Source organism: Gadus macrocephalus, chromosome 13 (genome assembly GCF_031168955.1).
Source record: "Gadus macrocephalus chromosome 13, ASM3116895v1".
Lineage (NCBI taxonomy): Eukaryota > Metazoa > Chordata > Actinopteri > Gadiformes > Gadidae > Gadus > Gadus macrocephalus.
The window spans coordinates 2489418-2513491 of NC_082394.1; the positions used below are offsets into that span (position 1 = coordinate 2489418).

At 46.9% G+C, this 24074-nt stretch overlaps 1 protein-coding gene across 4 annotated transcripts in view; it reads right to left on the reverse strand.

The window, feature by feature from the left end:
- The window catches only part of hdac11 (histone deacetylase 11), a 23836-nt gene extending 1375 nt beyond the window's left edge, over positions 1–22461 (reverse strand). Inside the window, exons 1-10 of one of the 4 annotated variants that reach the window (XM_060069630.1) lie at positions 22258–22461; positions 18627–18687; positions 18383–18531; positions 17534–17634; positions 15247–15363; positions 11537–11579; positions 9987–10063; positions 9088–9151; positions 4826–4921; positions 1004–1182 (exon numbers count right to left, since the gene is read on the reverse strand). In XM_060069630.1, the coding sequence (XP_059925613.1) occupies positions 1004–1182; positions 4826–4921; positions 9088–9151; positions 9987–10063; positions 11537–11579; positions 15247–15363; positions 17534–17634; positions 18383–18531; positions 18627–18661 (861 nt within the window). In that variant the 5' untranslated portion in view covers positions 18662–18687; positions 22258–22461. Of the gene's footprint in view, positions 1–1003; positions 1183–4825; positions 4922–9087; positions 9152–9986; positions 10064–11536; positions 11580–15246; positions 15364–17533; positions 17635–18080; positions 18320–18382; positions 18532–18626; positions 18688–19164; positions 19455–20342; positions 20486–22257 lie in introns of those variants that run through there. The other 3 variants (XM_060069628.1, XM_060069629.1, XM_060069631.1) reach the window with 3 other exon arrangements.
- Positions 22462–24074: the final 1613 nt, after the last annotated feature.

Consider the following 24074-nt stretch of genomic DNA (forward strand, 5'->3'; position numbering starts at 1 on the left):
GCTGCTGACAGATCTATAAAGCCCGGCGGGGGGGTTCGGAGAACGCATCTCCACGCCGCTGGCGACCCGGCAAGGAGGCGCGGGGCGCGGGGACCAGCTCGTGTGTTCACCGCCGAACCGACGGTGAACACCACGACGGACTCTACACATTACTCCCGGTGGCAGAAACACGAGCTCATCCGCGGACCGCTGAATGACAGCCATAACCGGGCTGATGGCCAGGGAAGATAGAGGGAATAGAGCCCGCCGAATGAATCCTTCGCTCTGGGGGGGGGGGGGGGGGGCGGATGCGGTTGACTCCCCCCGTTCGACACGGACCAGGGGTTTTCCACTGACACCGCTCAGGCTGGAACAGTGCTGGGGCAGAAGTGAGATGAGTTGGACAACAGAGTGCAGCCATCGGATGGCCGGCCGATCACAGCGAGAGAGAGAGAGAGAGAGGGATGAGGGGCGAGCTCCGAGCCGCCGGAGGATTGGGACCGGGCACGGGGAACGGTTGGGCGGAGGTTGAAAGCCTCGATAAGTATAAATAAACGTTATTCAGTCAGAGTTGAATCTCGAATCACGGAGTGGAAAGATAAAACGGGGAAAAATATGTCAGTCGTCCATCATCATTGCTTGAAAACAGAACGAGGATAACAAGATTTGCACTAGAGGATTAATAAATCAGATTGGGCGGCATGTGGCTCAGGAGGTAGAGCGGGTTCGCTAGAAACTGGGAGGTTGCTAGTTCGATCCCCGGCTCCTCCTAGGTGAGTTTTGAGGTGTCCCTGAGCATGACACCTCACCCTAACTGCTCCCGACGAGCTGGCTGTCGCCTCGCATGGCTGACTCTGTCGTCGCTGTGTGAACGTGTGAATGAATGGATGGATGTTAGGCAGTATTGTAAAGGGCTTTGAGGGACCACTGGTTAAAAAAGCGCTGTATAATTGCAGTCCGTTTCCATTTCCATTAAATAAAGAGTAATAAATGAATCCAAGAAACGACAGAAGCTGGGTCGTACCTGCGGGGATATGGCCAGCCCTCCGAGGGGGTCTCCGTCCAGGACGTCCGTGCCCGCGTTGTAGACCACGATGTCGGGCCGCATCTCGTTGAGCACCCCCTCCGTGTGGAGCTCCACCTTCCGGAGGTACTCAGCGTCCTGCGTGCCCCAGTCCAGCTCCACGTTCCTCCGGATCGCCCCTGGAGGCGACGGTACCGGTCAGAGCAGAGCTGTACCCCTGGTTCTAAAATTCACCAAATTTTTTGGCAGTAACATAAGATGCAATAAAAATATATAGATTTATATTTAGGGCAATTATCTGAAGATTTTGGCCAAAGTGACTTACAATCATTCATGCACACATTCAACCACCGACGGCGGTGTCAGCCTTGCGAGGCGACAGCCAGCTCGTCAGGAGCAGTCAGGGTTTGGTCTGTGTCTCGCTCAGGGACACCTCGACACTCAGCTCGGAGGAGCCGGGGATCGAACTAGAAACCATCCGGTAACAAGTCAAACTGCTCTACCACCTGACCTACTGCCGCAACCTAAAGCCCAGTTCAGACCAAAGATTCACCTGCATACACATTCAGCATACAAATATCCGAAGATGGCAGACTTCTGGTCCGAGGAGAGGGGGGAGAATTAAATTTGCTTGCTGGAGGAGCAACCTGTCCTTTACGACGTTGGCAGTAAGGGGTACAGCAACAGGGACAGCAAGAAGAAAGCATGTTGCGACATTGCGGTGGCACTTGGTGTGGTGTTTTAGTTCAACTCGTGACCGTGTTAACTGGTGACCATTCGCCGAATGTGTCGCTTGTTGTCGTGGCTACGCCAGCTGTTGGAATTCGGGACCAGACACGTAGCTGTCCTTGCGAATGCCTCTTTGATTTGTTTTTCAATAAAACGTCAAAAACATTCCCATCTCATTCGTATTTGGAGTCTAATTGGTAGAAACTTACTGACTAACTTAACTGTAAGCTCCAGCTATTTACTCCAATGCAGATGTAGTGGAGAATGACAAAACACAGTAACTCTAGCCTACTCTCAATGAAAAAATTTCGCGAACCTAACTAATCGCAAATCTAACCTACGCAAATGATGCTGATGCTGTTGCCGGTCTCAGCTGTGCCAGAGCGTTCACAGTTCATAGGGAAACCACCTTCCGTCGCAGCCCGTCGCAGCCCGTTGCAGCGCGTTGCAGCCAGTGTGAACTGCCCAGTGTTAGAACGTCGCAGCTCGTCTCGTCGCAAGGAGTTGCGAGTTGCAAGTCGTTGCAAGGTGAATCTTTGGTCTGAACTGGGCTTAAGAGTACACATATTACACATTGTTCTACCTAATATGCATTTTTCATTCTTCGGTCGTACAGGTCGAATATTTTTCTTTTTTTTTTTATGGGCCGTCTCTCCACCCACTCGGCCTCCCACTGGGGCCCGTGTATTGACTGTGACCCCCCGTTGGAAACCATCCCATTAAGAACACCATTACAGCCGTTTTCTCCTTCTAGCAGACTCACATAGATCTCTTTGCAGAGTTTTTACCGGAACAAACTTTGTTTGGGGACCCGCCAAAAAAAAGGCCATAGCAAGTCTCACATCCAACTTTGTTTCGAAAGAATATTAATATTTCCCAACAGTTTTTCAGATGCAATCATGAATATTAACATTACAGTACGGGAGATAAAAGTGGAAATGCATTTAATTGGCACCACGTATGCATTGATGCCCACAGACAGCGGGTCCTGTACTGCGAGCCGTCTGCTCCTGATGAATTATCTACACTCCCCTGCTACGGCTCACTTTGCCTTTCATCTAGTTTCATCCAAAAAGTCTTTGTCTCCTGGGAGTGCAGCAGCAGCACATGACGCAACACTAGGGTGCAAACCGAAGTTGCTGGTTCGATTTCCTGCCTCCGGGCTGTTGTGATGTGTTCTCGTGCGACACACCTGCCTCCGAAGTTAGTCGTTACACGCTTACAGATCCAAAATGCCGTCGTGAACAGACTATCAAAGGGCTAATTTGGAAGAATTTGGTACGGTAGTAGGGTAGACTAACATGGCTATAGATAACTCTAGATGTTTTCCTTTCTCTCTTCTGTTGAACCTTGTTTATCTTTGTGTGTTTTTTTTTCAAAGGAACATGTTTAATCATCCCAATAATTGAGTCAATATCTTTACTTCATGGCTAGCAAGCAATGACTGAGTGTGTGCATGCATGTGTATTCGTGCATGTGCGTGTATCTGTGTGTGTGTGTGTACGTATGTGTGTGTATCTATACGTGCGTGTATCTATGTGTGTGTATGTATGTGTGTGTATCTGTATGTGCATGTATCTGTGTGTGTGTATGTATTTGTGTGTGTGTATCTGTGTGTGTGTGTGTTTGTGAGTGCATGCGTGCGTGCATGAACCTGATTGCTTGTGTGTGTATGCCTGCTTGCGAGTATGTGTACGTGGGTATGTGTGTGTGTCCGTGTATCCGTGCATGTGTGTCTGTCTTTGGGTGCGTTTGCTTGAGCGTATGTGTGTGTGTATATGTGTGTGTGTGTGTGTGTGTGTGTGTGTGTGTGTGTGTGTGTGTGTGTGTGTGTGTGTGTGTGTGTGTGTGTGTGTGTGTGTGTGTGTGTGAATTTGATGTGTAAACGGATGGAAATGAAGCATTGCTTGTACAGCACTCTGCCCACGTGGAAGGTGCCGGTCATGCTGTGTATAAATGCACAGTCAGCCACACGGCCTCCCCACATTACTCTACAGCCATGATCACACCATCCGGTCTGAACGTATACAATTAGGAGGCTTTCCCAGTGCATAAATGTGGATACAAATAATTAGAGACAGCTTTAGGGAATCAACTTCAAATCGGATTCAACAAGAAGAACAAAGGGCGTATCCTGCTTGGCAAGGCTTTGTTAAATCCTTTTACCAACAAAAGGCGAGTTTAAGTCAGCGTCTAGGTATAGTCTTGATCTTAAGACAACCAAGACAAGTCAATGTGTTTACATGTGGAGGAGTTATGAGCGTTAACCCCAATCACCTTAATGACACTGGAATAAACGTTATCTAAATCAGACCGTTAGTCAACCTCGGTTCATTGAGATTATTCTGAAGCTGAGCATTGATTCAATACAACTTTGAGGCGTTCGTACCGTCTACCTATTAACTTATGACCAGACAAAATGTGTCCAAACAGCAGACTGTATCGTAGCACACAGATTCCCTGCTTTAGGGATTTGTGACACACAAATCAGAGGCACACTGCGAAGCGTGTGAATCAGCAAGTGAGGCCATAACACAATTAAAACGGCAGGCAGTGACATCTAGGGGTCGGGGGGGGGGGGGGGGCTGGACTTGAAGGAGACAGCAGCCCCGCCCCGAGGGAATATGGGCCTGGATGTTTATTCCCCTACCCGGCACAGATTAGAGTAAAAGCACATATAATCATATAAGTGCTGCTAAGATTGATGCCAGGCCGCGGCAGGACGCTGTGAGGGATGTTTGGGTCTAGGCTGTGACGCTAGTATGGAAATGAGGCACTTTAATGTGGGGGCCCCTTCCAGAGCCTCCTCCCTGGTTCGATAGCCTTCCAGGTAATGTATTAGAGGATGCTGGCAGGAGAGTGCGGCGTCGAGGGTGCACAGACACAAGGTGCTCGCTCGGAGCTCCGTATCTGTACTCGACCGCCTAGCGTAAATCGCTGTGGGGGGGGGAAAAGTGCCGTAACCGTCTAGAGACAGAGGGAGACACAGCTCACCAGGGAGAGGACAGAGGAGAGAAAAGGATAGAGGAGAGGAAAGGAAGGAGGAGAGGACAGGGGAGAGGGAGGAGAAGGCACAGGGAGCTCTTCACTCACGCTTGGCGATTCTGTCCCTGGGGTAGATGTGGCAGTTGTACACGTCCATGATGAACACGCGCCGGTCTCCCACGAAGTCCCGCTCGTGGCCGTTTCCTGCGACACAAAGACAAGTTTGATAAAGACCCCCCTACATCCCAACAATCCAGTCCCGGGCAGAACGGCACACCGCCGCATGGTTGGGGTTCATTCCCGGGCTAAGAAATGGGGTGCACTCAGGTACTGTTACAGGCGCTTGGATGAAAGGTTTGTACTCATTTATTGGGATAAACAAAAGATGTCTAACGATTTGTCGGACAAATCGTTAAAAGTACTGAACTGGGGTTGGGAACAAAGAACAAATGTTGGAAGACATGGAACACAGACGGCCCGATTGCACCTCAGAAAATAGACGGCTACTGCCTGTTCTGTGATCTCCCCTCTAATGTACGGCGGCATTCATTCCTCCATCTCCTCTACAAAGGAGGATGCTAACAAACACTAAGGCCCTCCAGGAAATCAACCCGTCCATCCATTCCCAGCACAGACCCAACCCCAGACGTCACCTATGGGTGTCTGTCTGGGTGCTGCGGCGCAGCTGGGAGTGACAGGGTGAGTAAGCAGGGATCGATATTCACCCGCAGGCTGTTGGCATTATCGTCCAGAAGGTCGTAAAAAGAAAACGGCTAGATTGTTTCATCGCTCTTTATCCTTCCCCTGCGTTTGTGAGCCAAAGTGTCTTCTTCCTGTCAGGAGCGCATAAGTCAAACCTCAGAGTCTGCGGGCAATGGGACCCACGATGGATAAATGGTGACAGCAGGGTAAGATTATGCTGACCAGGAATTGACGAGGCAGATTCGAGTTCGTATACAAACCCACCACAATGCATCACTTCTTTGTCATGTCGAGGACAAATTAGAATAAGTCAAACCCACGGCTCGTTTCACTTGGTTCATTTCAGGGAGATGTATATCAATACAGAGTGACAAACACTGGGTCATTTATTATTTATACTCCATTTGAATGTGATTTTTACGCAATGAAAGACTGGCAACTGTGGGTACGTAAACATTGAATTGACTCGTCATAACACGATAGGGAACAGAGGCATCCGTCATACGACCCTGAGTTCAAACAGGCCTCTCACTCCTCAACAGGTACACACAGGCTCAGAAGACTCCGCGAGAGGTTACACCAATAACTTACATTTAGATTTGACATTTAGGGATTTAGCAGACGCTTCTATCGAAAACGACTTACAGTAAGTACTTGTCAGAAGAAAGAGAAACAACAATATATCGATGTCACAACAAAGACAGCTAAAGATAGACGCTCCACACTGCTAAGACATTCATTAATTAGTATTGTTTTTGTGCCAGGACGTACAACGTACAATAAGTGTCTATAACTATTCAATGACTCACCTATCACTATCATACTCAAAGGATAACCCTACAGCTCTGATAGATGGGGGAGCACCTTGTGTAGGTCTATGGTCCCCCCCCCCCCCCCCCCACCCCCCCCCCCTCCACGCTGGACCCTGATGTAGCATCAAACACTGGAAGGCTATTTATGGCTCCATTTAGCCGCCATTTTGTTCCTCTTAGTGGCCAGACGGTAAAAGGGCCGTTGTGTTACATTGAAAACATTTTTTTCCATTCATCTATTGAAACCCAACCAGCTGTCCTTCAATCAGACGCAAACATCCGAGACATCCATCACGAAATTGTAGAGGTAGGGCTTTCATGAATAAAAGGCTTTCACTGAAAGGTGAGAGGAGGTGAGAGGAACTATATCACTGGATTTCGTTCAAGAACTGTAACCTAAACAGCTAAAGGGTGTTTACACGGTGAGGACACAAGCATTACTTTGGCTGACATCTTTACATTCACACCAATTCAGGTTGTTTTTGCCTTTGACTGCTTAGCAATGTTAATGATACGTCATTTATTATCGGGTATTGCCAGATGTGTTCTTAATGGGATAGAAAAACAGGTGCTTGTGTATTGGATAGAATGACAGAGAGACAAGTGATGGTTTACTGCTTTAGATAGCCAGATGACGAAATAAGTCCTTTGAACAACTCTTCCAAGTCTGGATCTGTAGAAATATATCTGAACAACTGAATAGAGCATTTATTCTTCAGTAATGACGCAAGAACATATCTTTATTTTTTTTCATATGGACTCCAATGTCAGATACAGAATGTCTCATACGTTGTTCTCTGTTCGGTTTTAAAGGCCCCTGTGTTTTACCAGATGTTTCCATTACAAACTATTTCCAAATCCTCCTTTTAGTGAAATCATACATGGGATGGTCCACCCAGATGATTGATGGGTTGATCAACCAATCAGTGGGTACGGCCCACTAGAGAGGCTTGATAGGTTGAGTTATCGGTGTGGATTGCCTGATTAAAATAGGGCCTTTTTAAAAAACAAATTGCTACTTTGCAACGCAACCGCGACGACTACAGTGTATTGCCCCGATTTACCAGCAAAGCATAGGATAAAACCATCAATTCATTCCAAAAGTATGAGCACTTACGGTATAATGTGTTGAGACCTAATGAGCCAGTGATGTGGTTTTTTTTCTGAAAAACTGCAGAGCGCGCAAATCCAATAAAAGCATACAGTACTCTGCCTTCTATATGTTCAAGTTCTAATATAATTGACTTCTGTTCGGATTGCCGCATCGAGCTCAAATCCCAGGCTGACTTTGTCATTACATAATGCAGGATCGTTAGCATCCAGTCATACATCAGACATGGCTGAAGCTATGAGGGAGCCATGGGCTTTGGAACCTCATTAGAAAGTTCCCAATCACTAATTGGTTTTTGGATATGAGGTAGTAGGGGAAATACATAGCTCGATGAAAGTATGATAAATACAGAGGTTGATGCTCACACTGACTGGGCTCAGTGTAATAAAAAGGAATCACTGCTTATTGAAAACCTGTAATCCGGTTTGACTGGACTGTATTAAACCAATTACCAAGACCCTAAGCTCCTTCTGTCATTTTTCTACAGTTGCAGAATGCATTCATCTCTGGATTCTCCGTATCGTGGATATATTGCAAACCAATGCCCTCGCTTCTTGGTGACTTTGCTTTTGCCAATTACCTGTTTTGCACTCGACTAAGAAACATCCATGAAACATGACGAAAGTGAGGTCCGATTTAACTGCAGTGCTAGACTGAGACTTTCACTTTGAACCAACGACGGATGAACGATGGAACGCTGAACGCTGCTTTGTGAATATTAATAAGAGTGACATGGGTTTGCCTCGTGGTTAGTCAGCTTGTCCTCTTGAGAATAAACTCCAGGTTCAGAAAACACCCATCCAGTAAGTGTCCTTGGGTAAATCATTACCCCGTCCAGTCCTTGAGGAATAATTCGGGGGATTTTAGGGGGTTGCAGAGGGCGTGGGGAAGGGATTTGCGAGGTTTTAAAGTTTTTAATCTGCCCCTGTGTGAGAGTGTGCTCATTAAACCTTGATCCAGTTTGGTGTGGAGAGGAGCTGGCGGTTTCAGAGAGGAGGGAGCTGTCTCACAGCACGGTCCTCAGCCCGGGCCGGGCCACTGTACGATGAAATGAAGACCTTTCTACCTCCAGAAGCGGGATTGGTTCCGGTCGATGGCCTGGATTAAAGGTCGGAGAGCCTCCTACTGCTTGAACACTGGCAAGCCCCCCCTCCCAGCAACATGGAAAGAGATGCTGCCGGGGACATGGGCAGGTAGACAAAAGCTAAATCTAGAACTAAATCTGGATCAGTAGATAAAGACAATACTTTACTCTAGCTAGTTGCTAGTTTGTTTCTGATAGTATAGTATCAATACTAAAGTACTATAGTAAAGTAACAGTGTTGTAGTACTAAAGAGTAGTACAAGTAACACAGTACTAAGGTATATTATGAGTAACATAGTGCATTGTGCATAGTATAACACTATAGTAACGCGATGGACTGGTCGCCATCTGATCAGGCAAAACAGTTGAACGCACCCATTAAGTGAATCATCTTTCGACACAGTGTACTCGCCATGAAACATGAGAGCCTTCTGGTATTTCCCTCAAACAACCCCCACTCGATAACCATCGTCTCTCGGGGGGGTTGTTGTTCCTTGTGTCCGTGCAGGGAAGCCCTCCGCAGGGAGCAGTGTGAGCTCAGCACGGGGTCCGACAGCCGACGGGGTCGGATGGGGGAGTTACCCGGTTAGCAGGTCGACAACCGGTCATTGAGGAGGCGTCGCACAGCGGAACGGGGGGCGGGCCGGGGGGACGAGCCTCACCTGGTGGGCGTCCAGGTCGATGATGGTTGCCGTGGCGACGCCCTCCACTCTCTCGAAGAGGAACTGGAACAGGAAAGGGGAAATGTTCAAACCCGGGTTTGAAGTGGAAATGTTGAACGTTATTCGTTGTTGTATTCTGAGAATTATATGTTTTTTTTTGTACGTCCTTGAGCTTTAAAATAATACTTAGAATTGTCTAGTGTCTTTTCCTAGCTATCTTTGTGGTATACGGGAATGAGTTAACCTAACAATTGTTAGTGCTTGGCACTTGGTTCTATGAACATCCTTACTGTACCAACAGCGTCGCTTTGGAAAAAGCGTCTGCCAAATGCCCAAAATCTAAATCTAAACCTAAAATACGTGAGTTGTATTCTTTCAGCTTCAGTGACTCATCGCTCTTGCCACAATTATCAGGAGTAATATGTGTGGGCCCGCACACGAACCAGTGGCCTTCGCATGCTCTGATACAGTGGTTCTCAACATGTGGCTCGGGAACCACAAAGGGGTCACAGTCGGGGACCAAACGGATCGCTGGACGGCCACAATAAAACCATTCAAAGAGTTTAAACGCTAGAAATGAAAAGGGAAAAATTGAAGTACTTTCTGACATGGTATTGAGAATATATTCCTTATTTCAGGCAATTATAGAGCAGGCTCTAACACAAAGGTCAGTCAGATTGCTTTGCCAAAATCACATTTTTAAAACTAACACTAAACTTTGGTTCCAGAAGTACTGCCAGTACTACGAGTGCGACACGAACACGTTTGGGGATCTGTGTTCTCTGTTCTCTGATCCCAGTGCATCACCAGAGCTTCAGTCAGCCCAGGCCCTCAGGCAGCCATGTTACCCAGGCCTGGAGCCCAAGGCTGGGCTGGGGGCTGGGAGCAGCAGCCTCACCTTGATGGCCAGGGTGATGTCCGCGTAGGCACAGAAACCGCCACCCTCATCCCCGGAGCAGTGGTGGAAACCACCCCCTGGGAGAGAGGGGGAGAGAGAGAGAGAGAGAGAGAGAGAGAGAGAGAGAGAGAGACAGACAGACAGACAGAGAGAGAGAGAGAGAGGGAGAGAGGAGACAGAGAGAGAGAGAGAGAGAGAGAGAGAGAGAGAGAGAGAGGAGAGAGAGAGAGAGAGAGAGAGAGAGAGAGAGAGAGAGAGAGGAGACAGAGAGAGAGTGTGTAAGAGGGAGAGATAGAGACAGACAGACAGACAGACAGACAGACAGACAGAGTGAGTGAGTGAAATAAATAAGTGTGAGAGAAAGAGAGAGAATAAGAATGTCAGAGAGAGGAGGCAAGGGCGAGAGAGAGAGAGAGAGAGAGAGAGAGAGAGAGAGAGAGAGAGAGAGAGAGAGAGAGAGAGAGAGAGAGAGAGAGAGAGACCATTGTTCCCAGTCAGGTCATTGTTCGCTGAGGAGTCAATTATCTCAAATGACCATAATTGCATCTTTCAATGGGGTCTTTTATTTTGTGTTTTTGTTTTTTGTGCCGCTGATTGCACAGGGCCGTGTTCCCTGGGGGGGAACACCCCATCGCGCTGGCCCCAAAATGGAGCTGGCGTCATGGCCAATACAAGAAGTGCCAGGGACGGCTGTGGACTAAGCACCACAAACAGATTACGTGATGCTTTATAATTGGCTTGATGGCTATTCAATCAGGCTAAGTGGCCTCTGCCCCGTTATGCTTATACTCATTAAAGGGTTCTGTGGCGCTGAATCTTAATACAAGAGTACGGAGATAGATGGAATAAGACTTATTTTGGCCGTCCCAATCCAGCTAGCTCTCGCGCTCTCTCTCTCTCTCTCTCTCTCTCTCTCTCTCTCTCTCTCTCTCTCTCTCTCTGTCTCTCTCTCTCTCTCTCTCTCTCTCCCCCCTCTCTCTCTCTCTCTCTGTCTCTCTCTCTCTCTCTCTCTCTCTCTCTCTCTCTCTCTCTCTCTCTCTCTCTCTCTCTCTCCCCCCCTCTCTCACTCACTCACTATGCAGTGTAAGGAACGGAAGCAGTATTCAGTAGTTCCTATGTGATGTTAAGTTCAATGGTTATCCATTCAGCAGGCAGTGCTAGAGGCAGCAGAGTGTGTGACCAGGCTGACACAGCAGAGAGCGGAGGTCTCATGCCGCTCGCTGCTTTCTGGCACACACCACCACATTAAAAGTGGGACGGGGCCACTTTAGCGTAGATCTCATTGTTGTGGAGATAGATGAGCCTAGGTGGCGGCTGGCCGCGGTTAAAAACCATAACTCCGTCCCAGTACCCCGCGCTACGACGCCATCCATCTCCAGCCATACCATATTTACTTATTAAGCAGATTTATTATTGAGTTTGAGCGCCGAGGAATGCAGTCGCAGCTGAAGTTGTGGTGGCAGGTCCGTATTGATGCGTGCCTGCGCTCAATAACCGACCCAGGAAGACAAGCTGCATGGAAATGATAGACACCAAAAATGCAAACATACCAATATTGATGGCCCATCCTCGCTCGATCGCCAGTTTCCCCGCCTGTGGAAGAAGCAGCGGGTAAGAAAGGTTCTCATGGCTGACGCATGCTTTGTACTTTGGTTTGTTTTAATATCAGACGGCTGGAAGGATTGCAGTGTTCATCGTGCAACAGCCGCCAACTGAAGTGTTGCACACTATCAAGGTTTAAAGCAATGACTTTAAATGAGAAATATTACCCCAGGCGCTTTTCATTTGAATTCTGTACCTAATATAAATTGACAATAGGGTTATATGCTATACTTCATTTTTCCCAGGCAGAACAACAACCCACTCCTCCGAGCTGGGAGAAAAATTGTCTTCTGAAGTCACGATGGTAGCCCACAGTAAAGGGGCGAAACAAAACAATGGAAATAATGGAAATAACCACGCTGTAGTCTGCCCTTGGTTCAGTGTGTTCATGCAACTGTTAGGAAATACAACCCTCTGTGCTACCGTGACATTATTCCGTTGGTTCTTTTTGAGTGAGTTCATCGTGGGGAAATCGTTGAGAAGAATGACTCATTGGAGAGACGTATCTTACTCCCACTTGTGATTTGCATTCTCGTTCTTCGCCAGATACACAAAGCGCATCACGCATTTAAACAGCTCTGTCCTCGGTGCACTATGGCTTGGGGTTTGTGAGAGTGGTTGAGTTAGCTAGGAGACCCAGTATTTGAACCATTCGGTGAATACGTTTACAGTTACAGTTAGGGCCTTTAGCAGACTCTTTCATCCAAAGCGACTTACAACGGTTAATGCACACATTCACACGTCGACGGCGGATTCAACAAAGCGACAGCCAGCTCGTCGGGAGCAGTCAGGGTGAGGCGCCTTGCTCAGGGACACCTCGACACCCGAGCTAGGAGGAGCCGGGGATCGAACCAGTAACCTAGTGGTTAACCTGGTAGCAACCAACCCGCTCTACCTCCGGAGCATAGCCGACCCCTCATGCAGGTTAAAGGGGACATATTCTACCACCAGGTGGGAATGTGATTAGCCTTACAAGCCGTTTCGAAAATATGCCCCATCTGACATCACTAGTGGGCCGTGTCCACCTAGATCTGTGCTGGATAGATGAGCAACGTTTACTTCAGTCCACTGGGTAGGCTGGCAGACTGATCACCTGGTGGTATAATATGTCCCCCTGAAGAAAGATCAGAAAACGATGCATGTATACATGGACGGCGACCCGGCTGGGACGTTTGGATGTCGAAACCGGAACCCTTTTTCCGTCAGGGGCGCATCACGACTTCACCGCCCTGCCCTCTATGTATGTCAAATCACAAAGCACTTAGGCACAATGGGGCTTCTGATCGGTTTTGCCTGCCAAGCTGTTCACTTCAAAGCCAAGTGGTGAACGGGCGCGAGGGAGGAGAGAGGGGGAGAGTTCTGCGACAGGTCCTGATCTCGGGGATGGCTCGCGGTGCCTGTGAAGCCCTGATAGCAGCTCAGACCCGCGCCTCTGCAAGCCGCTAGTTCTCTCTGATGGTGGAGCTGGGGTGGCCATCAGCACGCAGGTACGCACGCACATGCACGCACACGGGCACATAGGCGTCCATGTGCACACACATGCTAATCACACACACACACACACACACACACACACACACACACACACACACACACACACACACACACACACACACACACACACACACACACACACACACACACACACACACACACACACACACGCGCAGAAACACACATGCGTAAATACAGTCTCACATACACGCACGTGCAGACAAACGCATACACACAGACACAAACATGCACACACGTGGAGAAACAAGCACACACGCACACATGCACACACACACACACCCAGCCCACGACTGAGACTACATGTGTCTCAGCAGTCAGTCATGGGTTTGAGGAGATGGCAGTACAGAGCCCCGTTCTGTCCCTGTGTTCATATACCGAGCTGTATGAGACAGCTAGTCATGGAGCCCAGGTTGTAAACAAAGAACAAAGGACACCCCCTGAGTTCCCCTCTTCTTCTGTCAAAATATGAACTGTAAGCACTGCACATACATTCCAGTTATTGAGTAATTTTTCTCGGTAAAGATAGGTTTATAGTTCCCCTATTTCTAATGTGCTCATATGCATTCAAGGCCTAAGAAACTTTCAGACTCTTTCACTTTGAGTCGACTCAGTGGCGGTTTGATAAATACTAAAAACAGGACTTTAAGGATTTAATCTTCAAAGGAATATTATTCAGAAAGTGTTCAAAAGTGTGAGTTATGGATACAGTCAACTCTACCGGACATGTTTCCCTCCGGTAGAGTTGGATATCAACATTTATTACCCGGAGCATGGATGAGGCTACATAAGGCCAAGTTTTATATCCATTCTGGTTATGACTAACAATATCAATTTCCAAATCATACAAACATCATTCAATTAATAATTACAGATTGTCATTTATTTTTATTTTATGGAAAGCAACTTAAAGCCATTTTGAGACACATCTGATAAATAACTGGCCGACATTAGTTATCGTGTCCAGAACGTTCCGGCTTTGTGTAGAAGACCCCCTAACCACCAAACCGTCCTGCCCCTGTTCCCGGAACATTTCCGCCTATTTACCATCAAGGACACGGCACACTTGAAGTACCTGAATATCATTTCCGACAAAAGTGCAGCGATAAATTATCCCTGTCAGCTGAGCTTGTATTTAACGGGAGATAAAGCTGGGCAGGGCTCGCAACAGCTCAATAAATCCTGGGTCTGTGAAGCCTCACCTATCCACAGGCCTGGTGAGACGTCATACGCTAAAGGGTAATGTGGATCTAAGGGCGCCCCTGGTAGTGAGGCCAAAGTCCTTGCACGGACATCATTAATATTAGTATTGGTATTATGAGTGTGTTTACGAGGACAGACTTCAGTAGTCATGGAGATGAAGGAGCTACGAGGGATGTGGTCGCGTTGGGGGAGAACGGCAGGGGGCTTTGTTTTGGTCAGCCGGTCAAAGTATTCAAAGAGTTTCAAAGAGTCTCCCGCTCCCATAATGATCTTTTGGACCTTGGTTTATGCTTGGAAACTGATTTTGATATTTTTCCTCTGTGTGTTTTTCGACTGCTCATTATGGTTTGACACGCGACCAGCGGGACTGAGAAACGAGTCAAACCCTGCACATTACTCTTCACGTTACCTCTTTATGCACGGATGTTTTAGGAACCAACTTGTGGACCTACTGAAAGACATGTGGCTCCATGCTCTGAACGGTCTGCCATCACTATCCTTGGTTCCTTTTGCCCATTAGTTTGGTACCACATGTATACACAGTCTCACCGTCTCTCTCCCTCACATCAGAATGCATCAGGGGATGCACTCAAGAAAGTTAGTACTGTAAAATCCTAATATACTATACACCGTAACGACACTAATAAAAACATTGTTTCTCCACCTGAATGTTGAGAAGTGCTGTGGTATTTTGAAACAGAACAATGTCCCTCCCCCATAACGGAAAATCAGTTTACGATTAATGACTAAATAATTAGCAAAAAAAAAATAAATAGTACCAGGGTTAGGGTTAGTGTTAGGGTTAGCTTGCAAATTGGCGGTGGTCATGGCGATGTGAGGTCGTGATGCACATACCCTAGACAGGACTTTATGCCTTGCTGGACTGCGACTTCGAGAAAAAAAGTAACAGAAATGGAGGAGGGCAATGTGTGAGAAGCCGTACCATGATGGTTCCTCCGGTCTGGGTCCGCAGTGGCCTGAGGACGCGTCGCTGAACCAGGCAGTTGGGCAGGAACATCAGCGGAGGGATCTCTGTGATGCCCGCCACGATCGCCGACCACTGGAAGGAAAGCACAACAACCTTTACAATCAACAGAGGCTTTCATCCAAAGCGACGTACAAACATTCATGCACACGTCCCCACACCGGCCGCGGAGTCGACCGCGCAGGGCGACAGCCAGCTCGTCGTCGGGAGCAGTCAGGGTGAGGCGTCTTGCTCAGGGACACCTCGATACACACAGCTAGGAGGAGCCGGGGATCGAACTAGCAACCTTCCGGTTACCAGCCAACCCGCTCTACATCCTGAGCGAAGCCAGACCCACACACAAGACACATTTCACATGGCATCAGCGTCCACAGACCACCACCTCACCGAACCAATAGACACATCACAAAGCGGCATCTCTCACCTCTGCCCACTCTGCCATTGGGAACACAACACACAAACACACAACAACAAAAAGAGAAGAATTCTTCTGATGCTGGATTCAGGGCTCTGTGCCTGCAGGGGATGAATAATAAATGGTTTTGTTGACAACGTTGATTTCACATTAAATTGGGTGACAGGTTGAAGCAGATATGTAAAGAGGGAATGCTAATATAAAGCCGGGAGCTACTAGGTTGAGTCTCTGAGATTGTTTTCTGAATGCCAGAAGGAGGGAGGGGGGGGGGGGGGGAGGGGGGGGACTTTACCTACTGCAGGTACATCTTTAAGCTAAGGACCTTATTCGTGCTCCTTTGCTGTCGGGCATATATTAAAAATAATCGACCTCTCCGGAACTTTACTAGCACACTTCCCTGGGAGTGGTCATGCTCCACAATAGAGCGTCTCACATCAGCTGTAATCCATTACAAAAGGCTTCACAGTCGTGCTGCTTCCACCGCAGTGAGACAGATGCTGTGAGATGAAATAGGACACACACTGTACAAGTTCTGCCTCGGATGAGAGTCAAGACTCCTGCGGGAACGCCAAGTGCCCCTCAACTCTCTCCTCCTCGCTGTTTTATGTCACACACCTCGCATCACAACCGGAGAAAGTAAATGCCATCCCATAATATAAACAACGGGCACGGAAGGCGTCTCTCCCAGACACAAACAAACCCTGATTTATGGAGCTGAATCACATTAATTCTGGTCTCAACTCTGAAGTTTGGTAATTTTATGAGAGCGCCGATACATTTAAAGTCCTCGGGGACTTCTCAGGGACTGCAGGGAGCCGCCGAGAACAGTTGGAGACGGCGCGAGGTGATGAATGGGTGGTCTGTGGGAGATCTGAGGTGTCCACACCCCATGCTGGGCCAACGCTGGCTGTAGTTTATGTCTGTTAGACGTCAGACTCTCGAGTGGAAGAGGAGAGACGTGAGGCATCGGAGGTGTCATCTCGCCCACTTACTGCTAACTGTACCTGGAGTTCTCTGCTGGAAGAGATTGTAGGGAATCGGTTTATGTTCTACGGTGACACTGGGATATATGACGGCCATGCCCTATGATAACTAACAGCTAGATACATTTCAACCACAAGCTAAGAGCTAACTAACAATACCGCTTTTCTTCCAGGCAAAGTCATTAAAAACGGCGTTTTATGAAGCTAATTAAAGCATCCTTCCTTGAAGGAATTGATTTGTTTTAACGAATGTGATGGAATCAAGTTGAAATTAGATGAGATTCCACGCGATTATTCTCTCTTTAGAGTTTCTATTAGAGCACAAACATTTCCAAACATGAATATATATTTCAAATATCCGTTTTGTGTAATATGTTAGTTAATGAGCCTTGAAGAGACAAGCAGGCAGAGAGTGTGTACCTTACAGTAAGAGTGTGTCATGTTAATGTACAGCCATGTAGAAACATGTGCAGGCTGCTTGGTTACATGGTGCCCCCATGCTAGTAAGAGCCTTGCAAAATTTTTTTATTGTAGGAGCCGAGAAGAGAAATGTTAGTTTATGAACCGTGAAGTGACATGTGCGGGCAGCGTGTGTGTACCTTAAAGTAACGGTGTGTCATGTTAATGTAAGAGCCCTGAAACATGTGCAGTGTGTACCTTATAGTTACAGTGTGTGATGTTAATGTAAAGGCTGTGTAGAAACATATGAACGCAGCTTGTTCACCTTATAGTAACAGTGTGTCATGTTAATGTAAGAGCCGTGAAACACGTGCAGTGTGTGTACCTTATAGTTACAGTGTGTCATGTTATTGAGGAGCCGTGTAGAGACATGTGCATGCGTGTGTACCTTTAAGCTGCTGAGGTAGCTCTTGGTGTGGGCCACCTTCAGGTCCTCCTCTGAAGCCTCCAGGGCGGGCACCATGTTCTCATCAGTCACAAACTGCTCCTCTAACGAGGAACACGGAGAGAGCAGCACAATATACATAATAGGACACACAACCACACAAACACACACGCAGGTAAACACACGCGCAAACACATGAAAGAACGCACGCATGTGAACACACACGCACAAGCAAACACATACACACGGACACAAATATAAACAAGCACGCACGCATGTATACATGCCTGCAGTCACGTACGTACAAACGCACGCACGTACACCCACACGCACACACACCCACACGCATGTACACCCATGCACACACATTTAAACAGACACATGTAAACAGACACACACGCACAGACACGCATGCACACAAAAACACACACACACACACAAATACATGAATTCATTGAATGAGACATAGCTTAACATTAATGCTAGTGTGCTTTTATCTTGATGGCTCAGCTAGTTCATTTCCTGTTTTATCTCTGCTTGATTACCCCACCTGTCACCATCCATCAACCCATCCATCCACCAGCTCTTCAAAGAATCTCTCCCATCAGGTCTCCATTCTCTTGTGTATCCTCTCTCTCTCTCTCTCTCTCTCTCTCTCTCTCTCTCTCTCTCTCTCTCTCTCTCTCTCTCTCTCTCTCTCTCTCTCTCTCTCTCTCTCTCTCTCTCTCTCTCTCTCTCTCTCTCTCTCTCTCTCTCTCTCTCTCTCTCTCTCTCTCCTCTCTCTCTCTCTCTCTCTCTCTCTCATTGAAGCCCAGCCTTCAAAGTTTCAAAGTAAAAGCGTTACTCCGCTACCTTTTAAAAAGCGGACGACCTTCCCCCACTTCCCAGCGTCAAATGGGTGGAGTTTCTCCATGCCCATGAAGGTGATGTTATAGATGGGGTGATACACTATGGGCAGGCGTGTACGAGGGACGTCAACATACAGTTCAGTGTCGTGAGGACTGAAAAATAAAACAAATAAAAAATCATATTACAATATTTTAGAGGTTTGTGTACTTCTCTAATGGAACAGGGAGAAGCGTCTTAATTTGCTCACCGTTTTCCTCCCTCAGTGTCTTGCTCCTTTGACATTGTCCCACCGGCATTTCTAGTTTGATCTAAATATATACACGTTATTAATGCCATTGTTTGCATTGTAATAGTTTCATATTCATTCACATTCCATTCATTTTCAGCAAACACTTGGCTGAACATCAGCAATCCACTAAACATTGACAAAATAAATAGACATTTACATAATGCAATCCACGTTAATGTGTAACGATTCCAAATCACGGCCAAAACAAGGGAGAGGGACGATGGCTTCACTGCAACTCCTGCACAGTGACTACATTACCCACAAGCCTGTCGAGACTGACCCATGCGCAATGGCATGTTATCATTCCCAAAGACGCAACTAGAAGGAAGCGTTCTGTTTCTCCAAGGTTGACCGTACATCGCTATGTATACATGGACGAGGTCGATAGAAGTAGAAGCTGGCAGTCATTTACACGTGATATAAACACAATTGTTTACGAAGAGCTAAATTTGGAAAAGGGATTTGAACAACGTAGCATCATTTCGAGTCGACTCACCTGCTATTTATGTTACGCACGTCACGAAAATCGAGCCTTTTCTAACGCTCACGGACTTGAAAGGTTCCTCATCAAAGACCAAGAGACTTTACAAAAGTTGGATCCGGAATCCGGATACATATATATGTACATTAATATATAATCTATTTCGTATATTCAGTATCTCCTCTTTTCTTCCCCTCCTACGTAGGAAACGTGCGCGAATTCGCCTCCGAGGTTCCGTCGCTTGCGCCCGTAGCGCGCTTGACGCACTTTACGCTCCTCTTATTCCGCCGCTGTGCTCTTGTGTTGTACACCAACAGTAGCTGTGTTCGAAATCGTTCCCTATACACTCGTTCCCTATTCCCTATATAGTGTACATGATATAGTGCACTATATAGGGAATAGGGAACGAAAATTCTGACACTACGCTGAACATTTCTAAATGTCATTTGCGTCAGTAAATGCGCCGGGTATTTGTGTGACGCAGACAGATGCGCCCACATCATGTAAACAAACCGGGCACTCACGAGGAAAGCTGGAGGTTGTATTGATGTTGAATGTTACATTTCCTTGTTCAAGTTTTTTTTTAACTAATTTTGAATGTTACATTTTCTATGTTAAATCCCAAAAAAATTGTTGACATTTCTATACGAAAGCCGGAGACTCCATCATTAAATGTATTCGTTTTCGCGGTTATTCAGCTTCTTCTTCTCCTCCGGAAAATGACGACCGCATTGCATTGTGGTATACGGGAGTACCATGCAGGGTACATCGTATGTACCCTATTTTAAGTCCATATATAGTGCCCTATATAGTGGACCACTGAGAATTCTAACACCCTACAAAATGGCGTGCACCCTATTTAGTGCACTACATCCATGATAGGGAACGATTTCGAACACAGCTAGTGTTTTACTTTAAATTAATACAATGCTGTCCAAAAATAGGAAGACATTTCAGCCTCTTTGGAATGAAGAAATACTCGATCAACTCCTGACATTATGATCCAATGATGACATTGAGGTGGCCCATCATACCAGTTGAATGCAATGTTGATATGTCATCATACCTTTGCTTTGTTTCTAAAAGTATTATTTTATTCAAGACACTGGCGATGGGTTGACGCTACAACATGGTTCTCTTGACTTTCTTGAAACATATTGATCTAGGCCTACAAATTACTTTAAATGACTTACCCTCCATGAGTGAACAATGTTTGTAGATTGTTTTTTCCTTGGCATAGAGGCTATTTTACTACTCGTGTCTACTGTGGTAGTGTACACTGTAGTCTACCGTTTAGGGCCGTTGCCTTTTCCTTACTGTGCACCATTGTGTTTACTTTCATTGTGACAGCTCAGCTCGTTTCCAAGTTGTAAATTGAGTCTGGCTAATATTTAATCCATTCAATTCCAAACCATCAACATATTACACATTTATATTATTAATGAACTTACTGTTGGGTATACAAAAATCCACCAGCTCCATACAATTTACAACAGATTATTCAGACCTCATCCAAGTCCAAAAATGGCAAATATGTTCTTCTTTTAATTCATGGCGATTATCCAGAATAAAAAAATAGAAGCGAGCCAGATTGCATTTGGTCATGACATTAGTTTTAGTAGTGTCATGTCACATGACACCACAAACGGTTCTGTTCATTAGTTCTGCCCTCTGTTGCCATAGTGACAGCCCAAAAATACTGTTTTTCAGCAGCCCGACTGCAGTGGCTAAACATCATGTATAATATCAACTTAAAGGGATTCTCCGAGGCATCTGTAAACTGGCTCAGGTCTCACCCAGAGTTCGATGAGTTGTTTAATGACCCAGCGGTGACTCCAGAAGGGTAGTTTCTTTGCTGCATTCATGTAATGCAGCTCCTGTTCATGTAAACACTTTGGACCTCTTTCCAAAGAGTTCCAATGTGTTCCAAATAGTCACCTGTGTCATGTCAATGCACGTCAGGCCAATTAATGTACAACATGCAATGTCCAGTCTCAGAGCAGTGTGATGTCCTGCGTCTACTGGCCATGACAGCACAGCCTCAGGCACTCCTGATTGATGTGTCCTTTTGATTATTCATTTCATTGATTGAGTGTTTGCATATACTGTACAATCTGCGTTCACAGAGCTCTTCCGGTGCATGGCGTGGGGATCCACACGGTGATCCAGGGGGTTCGATTATGGGTTGGATTCCTTTAGATTCAAGCCATATCACAGGAAAGGGGGGAGGCTGTCGTACTGAACATCGGCAGTGCTGAGATTCGGCCCTAGCTACCAAGCTCAGCCGCAGCGTGACCTTGAGTGGGACATTGCTTTTATCCAACGGTCCTACAAGCTCCGTTTATTAGTTAACACTAACAAGCGACAAGCGATTATGATTAGTTTGATTATTAAATCCCCCCCCCCCCCCCCCCCCGACAAAGATCGTTCCGCACCTGGGCTGGGGACTCTACTGTTGCCAGGCAACACACAAACATTCTCCTGCACGGTAGACCGCTGCCTTTTGTAGGTATACAGGCCTCCTCCTCCCACCAAAGTACATTCATCTGTGTGTTTCCATTTATTGTGCATCCTGTGGATTGAGAGTCTGTTGACGGGCGTTTTGACGAGTGTCATTCGGATGAGCAGACAGATCGTTACTGAGGGCTCATTAAGGGTTATTAGAAACACCTATTCAGGTTCTGGGGTATCTGTGGGTTACAGTGGTGGTCCCTACCCTATTGGTTGCCATGGAGCCAACGCCGTAAGCAAGGCATGAGCAGGAAGGTGGTAGTGTTGTACTCGATCAGAATAAGTAGGAGAATAGTGTAGGGTTCGAATCCCAGCCAAAAGGTTTCGGGTTCATGCCCAACGTCTGGAGTGTACTTGTAGGCATCCATAGAGCAGGATGCCAACCCCTTACTTGCTCCTTCATGACGTGGTTCTGAATTCACTGTAAGCCACTTTGAATCATTAATAATTAATAGTCACAAGGGAACAGTTTATCACGTGAAATAGGAGAAGGAAAAGGAGAATCATTCACGTCACTTTGATGCGGTCTCTGTCTGAGTTAATGACTGAAAGACGCACGTACACACACACACACACACACCAATAGAACACACCTACCTGTGAAGGATGCAGGCTGACATTATCCCTACCCCATCAATAGCGGTGCGTGCACCTTCCTCATGTGAGTCCTGATCGATGGACAGCAGTGTTTACAGATAGCCCCTGACCAGTGCACCTCTATTGTCCTGAAATACCAGACGTCATGCGCACTGTTTGTTCAACAGAGTATAGAGGTGGGAGGGGGGCGAGAGAGAGGGGTAGAGGTTGAGATTGAGAAACAGATAGAGAGAGAAAGCGCGAGAGAGAGAGAGAGAGAGAGCGGGGGGAAGAGGTTGAGAGACAAAGAGGTAGAGGCGGAGAGACAGAGAGAGGGTTAGAGGTTGAGAGAGAGAGAAAGTATAGAGGTTGAAGGGGGGCGAGAGAGTGATGCAAAGAGAGAGAGAGAGCGGTTTAGAGACAGACAGAGAGAGAGAGGGAGAGAGTGCACAATTCATTTCGTCAGCAAACAAGGAGCCCCAGTTGCGTGTCTCGTGAGTGCGTTGGCAACACCCTGCGCCTCCCTGAGCCAGGCACTGATCTCATGAAGGCAGCTCTTTGTGTAATGTAACGCATAGCTTCTGCATGCAGGCCTCTCCTGCCAAAACCTCTTCTGGCCTCGTCATGCGAGTGACACCTTGCCTCTCTTTTGTTTGTGGTCTCACAGTCACGACTGCAGCCTTTTGAACTGGCCTGGCAGACATTGTCTTCTGGCAGACGCTTCCATCCAGAGCGACTTGCAGTGAATTCAGATGTGGAGGAAGGGTAACTTAGCTCGAGGATGCATCTCACTCCTCTTCCCTTCCAGGAGACCGGACCGCAAAGCCACATTCAGACCGCTTCCTGACAGTCACGACCACCCAGATGTCTGTCACATCAAAAGGAGAGGAGAGTAGGAGGGGGTGGAGGAGAGAGAGGAGGTGGATGAGAGGAGGAGGAGGTGGAGGAGAGAGGATGTAGAGGAGAGAAGGAAGAGGAGGTGGTGGAGAAGAGGGAGGATGTGGAGGAGAGAAGGAGGTGGAGGTGGTGGAGGAGAGAGAGGATTTGGAGGAGAGAAGGAGGAAGGGAGCTGGAGGAGAGGAAAAGGAGGAGGAGAGAGAGGAGAAGGAGGAGGAGAGAGAGGAGAAGGAGGAGACACTGGAGAAAAGGAGGGAGAGAGGGAGGAGGAGGAGGAAGAGAAGAGGAGGGTCCCACCATAGAAGAAGAAGAAGCTCTTCATTCATTCTCTCTTGTTTCCTCGCTGATGCCATCGTGGTTGCTGCGGTGGCGATACACAAGAAAAAAAAATATTTTATGACTTCTTGTTTGTATATATATATATATATATATATATATATATATATATATCGTCCTATATATATATGTTTAGCAAATGTCCATCCTTCACGCCATCTAGGTGGCTGCCATACTCCACTTGGAGGACTTATTTTGGGCTCCGCTAGATAAAGGATGCAGGGTGGTGGTGTTAAACGCCTGTTATATATTGCAACAGTTTGATACTTAACATAGCAATGGTCCACTTGGTTTACCTGTGCACACTGATTACTCAATGAGCAACAGGTGTGTAGCCTCACCCAGCCCTCGAGTCCAATCAGACGACACCAGGTGATGCTGCTTCAGCCAGCCATCATCCACAATCGTCACACACATATATATATATATATATATATATATATATATATATATATTACGGAGTGTGACGAATTCGTTCATGGTGCCCAAACAAACATGGATCGGAAACATATTGAAACACGGTATCGTGGGGATAATAAGCCCAGATCTGAGCCCATTTTAGACTTACAGCCAAATGATTATGATATACAGGGATAATAAATATA